Source organism: Crocodylus porosus, unplaced genomic scaffold, assembly GCF_001723895.1.
Source record: "Crocodylus porosus isolate Cpor-Errol unplaced genomic scaffold, CroPor_comp1, whole genome shotgun sequence".
Classification (NCBI taxonomy): domain Eukaryota; kingdom Metazoa; phylum Chordata; order Crocodylia; family Crocodylidae; genus Crocodylus; species Crocodylus porosus.
In genome coordinates, this window is record NW_017728933.1 from 3,868,797 (window position 1) to 3,876,691 (window position 7,895).

Below are 7,895 nucleotides of genomic sequence, written 5' to 3' on the forward strand. Positions count from 1 at the left end.
TGTGCGGGGCTGCGCTTGGCCCCGGTCCCGGCCCTGCCGCTGCCGCTGCCGCTGCCGCTGCTGTTGCTGGCGGCGCTGGCGCTGGCGCGGGCCGAGCAAACCGAGGAGCACTTCAAGCGCGAGCACTCGCTCACGAAGCCCTACCAGGGTGGGGGCGGGGCGGAGCTTACGGCCCCCCGGGGAGAACGGGGAACTTGAGGGCGGAGCTGGGGATCACGGGGGTGGGGCTTAGGGGTCCCAGGTTGGAACTGAGGGTAAAGGGGCGGGGCTTGCAGCCCCCAAGCTGGAACTGAGGGTGTGGGGGCGGAGCTGAGGGCCCTTGGGGACAGCTAGATGGACACAGGGTGGGGGCTGGGCCCGCAGTGCTGGGGGTGGGAGTGGGGCTGGGGGGAGCCAGGCACTGCCCCCGAGGCCACGGTGGGTGCAGATGCTTCCCTCCCTGCCCCCAGGCGTGGGCTCATCCAGCTCCGCGCTCTGGGACCTGCTGGGCAACGCCATGGTCATGACCCAGTTCATCCGCCTGACACCTGACCAGCAGAGCCGGCAGGGCGCCGTCTGGAACCGCGTGGTGAGTGCTGCAGCGTGGGATGAAGGTGCTGGCTGTCAGCCCCAGCCTGGACTCTGGCTGGCATGCAGAGCAGGGAAGAATAGGACCGCCCCTTCGCATTCCCTTTGTTTCCTTGATCTAATGGACTCCTGGCTCCTAATGAGCTCTTCTGGGGGATAATTACTTTGTGAGGAAACCAGACACTAGGGTGTAAAGGTGCAGGCTGCCTGGTCGTGATGCCCAAGGGACCTGCCTTGGAGCCAGGGAGCATTGGACCTGTGGTACCCACGTGCCTCTGACCATGCCTATGCTCTCCGCTTCACAGCCCTGCTACCTGCGGGACTGGGAGATGCAGGTCCACTTCAAGATCCATGGCCAGGGCAAGAAGAACCTCAATGGCGATGGGTTCGCCCTCTGGTACACCAAGGACCGCATGCAAACAGGTGCTAGCCCAGGGAGTGGCTTTGAGGAAGGTGGTGGTGAAACATGGGGAGGCAATCGTAGTCTCACAAGAGAAGTGGGGTGGGAAGGGACCTGTGGAGGTCACAGCTGGGCCAACCCCCTGCCTGAGGCAGCCCCGTCCAAACCATCCCAGACACATCCATCATCTAAACTCTGCAAAACAGTCCTCAGTTCTGGTACCACACCATACATTGGTCCTGACTCCACTGCAGGGAAAACAGGGGGACCAGGGCAGCCACTGTCCTGTAAAAGGTGGTTAATAGATGATGAATGATCCCAGGCAGAAGGCATGCCCCTTCTACAGAGGAAGGCAAAGCCCTCCCAGTCCATGCAGGCGAGACCCCAATGCAGCCTTGAATCTCTCCAGTGATGGAGAGTCCACTGCTTCCCTTGGCCCTGCAGTTTTGGGCCCCTGTGGCCACTCTGCTCCAGATGCTCAGAGCACTGCCAGGAGCTGGTGGGGTTACATGCCTCCAGGGTACAGCTTCTCTCTGAAGCAGTACAGGTTGGGTCACTGACCTCAGCCACATGGTCTGATGGGCCTTTGAATGCCCAGCACTCCCGAGTGGAGGCTTCTCTGCATGTTAGGTGGATGAACTGAGTTGTGGCTCCTGATAGGGCTTGTGACTTGGTTTACCCTGGGGGTGTGACTTCAGCGCCCTGTCCAGAATGACATAGGGTGGCAGATGGCCAACAATCTCTCTCTCCCTCCCCCCTCTTCCAGGACCCGTCTTCGGGAGCAAGGATAACTTCCTGGGGCTGGGCGTGTTTGTGGACACATATCCCAATGAGGAGAAGCAGCAGGAGGTGAGGGATACTGGAAGACCACCTGGCTGGCTCATGGCTGTTGGCACTTGTGGGGCCCTTTGCCTCTCTCCTGAGTTTCTCTCTCCCACTGCCTCCTCTGGTGCCTTGTCCATGTGTGGTGGCCACCCATGGCCCCTTCTATGTTCAGAGCAAGAGCAACAGACATAGACATGGCTGCTAGCTGGGGGAGAAGAGTGAGTGCTGTCCCCTTGAGGGCAGGGGATGCTGCCAAGCTGGGAAGAGGGAAGCAGTAGAGCCCAGTCTGCAGCACAGAGCCCTCAACTCTGAAGGCACATCCTGGACCCCCACTGCCTGTGTCAGCACCTCAGATCTCCTCCTGGGCCTCTGAATGCCATTATGCATTGAGCTCTGCTTTAGCCTGGGCCTGTCCTCCAGTCTGGATCTCTCTGGGGCATCAGTAGGGAAGGGAATCCATGAGCTAAGGGGGATCTTTCTGGCCGCTTTTTGCTCCAAAGGTGTCACTTGGTTCCGGGAAGGCCCTTGTCCAGGAGTGTGTGGCAGGATCCCTTGTCTCTCTGACCTGGGGTCTGGCTGCCTCTGACCTCAGCACACAGATCAGCAACTCTGGAGAACTGGGAACCCTTCTCCCAGCCCAGCCAGAGTCTGATCCAGCCTCTCAGGTTCCTGCCTGGCTCCATGGGCTGGGCTGGAAGGGACCCCCAAGGAAGGGTGGGGTCTCAGGGCTGGGGCAGCTTTCCTTGGCTCTGCTTTTCCTGAGATGGCCTCTCTTGGAGGGTCTGAGGTTTGTGACTGTCTCGCTTCTGTACCTCTTTTGCTTTGCACTCCCCCTGGGGACTCAGGCTCAGAAGAGGCGCTATACCCCTGGAAACCAGGTACCCGCTCACCGGGGGGCAGCTGCCAGGGCTACACCAGTGCTCAGCCTCTCCTGTGTGTGGCTGTGGCTTCCCTGGTTTTCATGGTTGGAGGAGGGGCGAGTTTGCAGCACCTTCCCATGGCCATGTGGTGGAGGGGAAAGACTGCAGCCCATGGCTGGTGATATACAGACCTAGAGGCTGCCATGGCCTGCATATCCCTGCAGCCAGGCTTCCCCAGATCTCACACCAGGCCAAATGTGCTATGGGGGCTCTTGGCAGCATGTGTCTGGGGTGGGTGGCCATTAACAGAGCTGAGGGGCATCTCCTGGGGGGTTCTATTTAGCTGGTGGGAGGCTACAGCCATGATAGCCATGGCTTCCAGCCTAGCAGCCTCAGTTCAGAGCTGTGCCCAGAAGCCCTGCTCCCTGCAACTGGCAGTGAAGTGCGGGTGATTGCTCAGGTCTTTCCTCCTCCCACTGCAGCGTGTGTTCCCCTACATCTCTGCCATGGTGAATAATGGGTCCCTGAGCTATGACCATGACCGCGACGGACGTCCCACGGAGCTGGGCGGCTGCACTGCTATGGTGCGCAACCTGGACCATGACACCTTCCTTGTCATCCGTTACGTCAAACGGCGTCTCACAGTGAGCATGGAGCGGGGGGGGGCAGCAGTGGTCTAGGGTGGGATGCGTGGCATGGCCCAACCTGAGAGCCGGTTTGTCCATTTGTCCTCCAGGTCATGATAGACATCGATGGAAAGCACGAGTGGCGAGACTGTGTTGACATACCAGGCGTGCGCTTGCCACGGGGCTACTATTTTGGCACCTCCTCTGTCACTGGGGACCTCTCAGGTATAGAATCCCGTTCCCAGTGCCAGGCTCCGCAGGGATGAGGTGCTCTGGGATCAAGGGCTCCCCTTCCTAGCAGTCCGGCAAGCTGTTAGGCAATGCCGTGGCACATGGCGCTTACTGGAACCCAAGATGTTTCCACCAGAGCAAGGTGGTGTTGGCTTGTGAGAGCCCCTTGGGTGCCTGGGTCCCTCACACATGGGTTCCCCATGCCTGGGGGCCTCCCTACAGCTTGGTACAGTGCCCACATGCCCTCCTGTGCCCACAGATAACCACGACATTATCTCACTGAAGCTCTACCAGCTCACAGTGGAGCGCACGCCTGAAGAGGAGAAGTGGGACCGTGAGGTCTTCCTGCCTGTCGTGGACAACATGAAGCTCCCCGGCTGTGAGTGAGGGAAGCAGACTGCGGCCACATGCCCAGCACCTGGGGCTTAGGGCCCAGTCAGGCCTCTCTGCGGGGCTGGCATGGGATCAAGGAGCCCGGGGGGCGGGCAGCAAGCAGCACCAGGCTCATGCCATCGCCTGCCTCTTGCAGTGGATGCGCCACTGGAGCCCATGAGTGGCCTGGCCCTCTTCCTCATCGTCTTCTTCTCCCTGGTGGCCGCTGTCTTTGCTGTTGTCATTGGCGTCATCATCTACAACAAGTGGCAGGAGCAGAGCCGCAAGCACTTCTACTGAGCCGTGGCCAGCATAGGGGCTCAAGTGCTGCCAGCACACCCCTAGCCCCTGCACAAGAATCCCAATGCTCCTGGGTCTCTGCCTTGTGCCCAGAGCTGCTGCTTCCCCTGTCCCTGAGCGCCTGCCATCAGTGCCTCAAACTTTGGCCCTAGGTCTAGGACATGGCCAGGGCCCTCCCAGTTGCACCAAGACACCCCTCCCCCACAAATCCCTCTGGGTGCCAGTCCCAGCTCTGTGAACTACTGGGACCAATATTCTGCTGTCTGGGGCAGCTGCCTTGGCCTCCTGCCTTTGGCACTGCTGTTGGAGCCTCACAGCTGCCCCTAAAGCCTGGCTCAGCAGCTCCTGCCTCAGAGTGCTGAAGGGAGCGACAGGTGATGCTACCTCAAGGCCTGGAGGGTGAGAGTCTCAGTGGATGGAGACTCTCACCATGGCCCCAGCTGCCGGAGGGGGGCCTGCTATCAGAGTGAGGTGGGAAGCTGCCCCCACTTACATCCATGTGGCCTCTCTTCATATCCTTTATGAGGTGGGGGAGGTGGGGAGGGACACAGCAGGGCAATAGCTCAGCCCTTTCGGTTCTAGGCCTCTGTATATTGTGGGGGGGCTTGGGAGTAAACCAACCAGTGCCCCACAAACCTGCCTCAGTCTGGCTTTGTTAAGCGCCCATGCTCACCATGTGTGGGTGACGGAGACACCGCTGGACCCTAGCCCTCAGCGGGCAAGGACGCTAGCGTTAGGTTAATCCGGCAGGATTGTGGCTGTTGCACCTCATGGATGCAGTGCCCACCTCCACGTCTCTTGCCCATGGAGGAGACAGGAGGAAACACACTGGTCCCACCTCCAGCCTGGCATTCCCTGCATGTCCGGAAACAAGTCACCCCAGCTCCAGGATACCAAAACGCATGACATACAGTGTCCGCACTGGGCCTTTATAGAGGCTTAGGTGGCTGCTGCAACAATCCTGAAAGCAATTCTAGGCTTCCATCAGCCAGGGCTGAGCATGGCGAGGGACAGGAGGCGCTGCCGCCACTACAAAGACATCAGCGGTGGCCACTACTCCCCAGCACTGGGTTGAGGCTGCCAAAGGAGCGGGCACTCCGGAAGGGGTTGATGAGCTTCATGGCCAGGTAGCGCTGCAGGAAAACACAGTTGTGGCACCCAGCCATAGTGCCCACCACAGGCACGATGGCACCTAGCTGTGGCCTGCCCCCTTCCATGGGCACTGCAGGCCCCAGCTCAGCCCATGACTCACCGGGGAAGCATAGACAAAGGAGGTGAGCAGCAGGGCAAGTAGCAGTAGGGCCAGGCCCCCCAGCACCCGCCAACGGTTCCGGCGCCACACAATGTGCCGCAGGGTCTTCAGTGGTGCTGTGAACCACAGGAATGAGGTCTCTGGGCGCCTGCTCAGGAGGAGGAGAGGTTTGGCAATAGGATGGCATCAGTTGGGCCAGGGTGAGGGGGATCCCCAGTCTTGTGCTGGCAGGAGTTGGGGACGCTGCTGGTACTCACACTGGTGGCTGCAGTGTGGGGTACATGTTGGGCTCCTCTCGACCCCGGCCAGCTGGCCGCTCCTCTGCCTCCTTGGCTGTCAGCAGCTCTAGTGTCAGCTCCAGCTTGCCCTGGGAAATGAAGGCACCAGAGGGGGACACTGAGGCACAGGGGTGCTGGGAGCCCCACCCCACCCACTTACCGCCAGGTGTGGGTGCCCAGCCTTGTCGTAGCTGGCACAGGGCCACCACCCGTGCAAGCTGCGCTGGTGGAAAAGGTTGGTGCCAGGGTCCCGTGGGGGCCGCAGGGTGCAGTCACGGGAGCGCTTGGCTGGGCGCGGCACCTGGGTCAGTGGCAGCTCCAGGGCCCCTGTGGTGGGTAGGAGGATGTGGGCTAGGGGTGCTCATGGCTATAGGGGTGGCAGCCTCCCCTCCCAGCCATGGGCAGTCAATGGCCACAGGGATCAGCCCCCAGTCCTGACCTGCAGCCCTCCCCGGTCTGCCAATACCCCTCACTCCCAACTTGTGGCCCACACAGGGTTCCTGTGGCTGCAGGGAGCAGGGGGGAGGCCTCACCCAGGAAGTCGTCAGCCGAGAACGTGTCATTGTCCCAGACCTGCAGCACCAGCTTGGGCGGCAGCTTAAGCACTGTCTCGTCCAGGCTCCACAGGTGCTCCTAGCCCAGGGATGGGGGTGAGTGTAGCTGGACCCCCTCACAGCCCCCACTGGATGCCAATCCCCCTCCCCACACCCAGGGGTGCTGCTCCAACAGCTTCTCACCTTGCAGGGCAGCACACAGACACCCTCCAGTGGCAGGTAGTCCAGCGTGAAGATGAAGCGCCAGTTGAAGCTGCCCTCGCCCTCCAGCGAGCGGTAGTGCACATCTGTTCGCTGCCGCACATCTTCCTGTCCATCCAGCCAGCTGCAAGGGGCACAGTCATGGGTCGAGAGTGAGAGTAGGCAGAGGGCTGCAGGTTGGGAGTGAGGGGCCCCAGCAACATTAGAAAGGGCAGGGAGCTGAGAGTCAGGAGTGAGGGGCACTGTACCCCTTAACATAGATGTCGCTCATGTGATCCCCCATGATATTTGTTTCCTCCAGTTCCACATCACACGTGTTCCACACAATGCAGCGCAGCTCATACCTGGGGCAGGGTGGGGAGGAAAGTGAGTGAGGCCAGGGCAATGAGTGAGGGGGGCACCCAGACCTTCCCTTCTGGGCTCAGCAGGGCCCTTGCAGAAGAGAAACCCCCCAGGGGGCTCTGCTGTCGTGGGTTTCTGCCCCCCACCCCTGCCTTCCCAGACACCTTGGTCAATCTGCCATGGGACAGGGCCTGCTCCACTCACTGCTTGGGCTTTCGGGGGGTGATGTCAACATGGGGGCCGGGAGGACCCAAGCTCTCAGGGAAGATGTCCACCCACATCTGCAGCTTGCCCTGGGGGGGCACCAGCAAGTCAGAAGTGAGGGGCACCAGCAAGGCTAGGAGCTGTGGGTCAGGAGCAAGGGGCACCCAGCAAACCATCCACACCCCCGTCTTCGTCGACCCCCACCCCGGCCCCACACCTGTTGCGCCAGCTCTGGCTGCCCCCCCACCCAGGCCTACCTGGGGGATACCAGGCTGGGTGGGGCTGTAGAGGGGCCGTGTCTCCACATGCTCGGGCACCAGCCCACAGGTGTGTAGCAGGTGCAGCGCCAGGCGCTCACGGGGGGGACCCAGGTACTGAAGGGCTGGTGCTGGTGCTGCTCGCTCTGTGGCAACAGGGCATGTGGAACCAGGGCCCTCAGGCTGGAACCCCCCTCTCAAATCCCAGCTCCTCCACCCCAGCACTCACCAAAGTCGGCTAGCAGGAAGCTGCGGCCCAGGAAGCCAACCTGGCGGCTGTCCTCACTGAACTCAGGCAGCACCAGACCCCGTGCTCGGCACAGCTCCTCCAAGACCTGTGTTGGGGGCATCTGATCCCGCCACTGCCCCAGGCCTGAGCTGTGGAGACCAGGGGTGGAGGAATTAGATAGCCCTGGGGCAGGCTCATGCCCCCGCCCCTTTTCTGTCCCATCGGCTGCTCAGCTTTCTGTTCCCTGCCTTGTGAGGGGCATTGTCAGGACTGGGAGGACAGGGGGCTGCAGGTCAGGAGTGGGGGACATTAGTTGGGGGGATGCTACAGGTTGGGCGTGAGAGGCACCGAGTGGGCTGGGTGGGAGCAGAGGGGTGTGGGTTTGGAGGTGGGGTGG

General features: G+C 61.4%; 2 protein-coding genes across 3 annotated transcripts in view; one reads left to right on the top strand and one right to left on the bottom strand.

The window, feature by feature from the left end:
* The first annotated feature begins 375 nt into the window (after positions 1–375).
* LMAN2L (lectin, mannose binding 2 like) lies at positions 376–4,724 on the top strand. 2 transcript variants are annotated; one of them, XM_019545983.1, is made up of 8 exons: positions 376–568; positions 873–990; positions 1,734–1,816; positions 2,638–2,670; positions 3,135–3,296; positions 3,389–3,503; positions 3,769–3,888; positions 4,039–4,724. In XM_019545983.1, the coding sequence occupies exons 1-8, from the start codon at positions 428–430 to the stop codon at positions 4,179–4,181; spliced, it is 915 nt and encodes a 304-aa protein (XP_019401528.1). In that variant the 5' UTR covers positions 376–427; the 3' UTR covers positions 4,182–4,724. The 2 variants fall into 2 exon arrangements, with proteins under 2 accessions (XP_019401528.1, XP_019401529.1); XM_019545984.1 differs by lacking the exon at positions 2,638–2,670 and having other exon boundaries at positions 377–568.
* Positions 4,725–4,955: 231 nt separating this feature from the next.
* FER1L5 (fer-1 like family member 5) overlaps positions 4,956–7,895 on the bottom strand; it is a 26,296-nt gene continuing 23,356 nt past the window's right edge. Inside the window, 10 exon segments of the mRNA XM_019545987.1 lie at positions 4,956–5,314; positions 5,434–5,581; positions 5,691–5,800; positions 5,872–6,038; positions 6,245–6,344; positions 6,449–6,590; positions 6,715–6,810; positions 7,013–7,101; positions 7,270–7,415; positions 7,499–7,647. Of these exon segments, the coding sequence (XP_019401532.1) occupies positions 5,222–5,314; positions 5,434–5,581; positions 5,691–5,800; positions 5,872–6,038; positions 6,245–6,344; positions 6,449–6,590; positions 6,715–6,810; positions 7,013–7,101; positions 7,270–7,415; positions 7,499–7,647 (1,240 nt within the window). The 3' untranslated portion in view covers positions 4,956–5,221.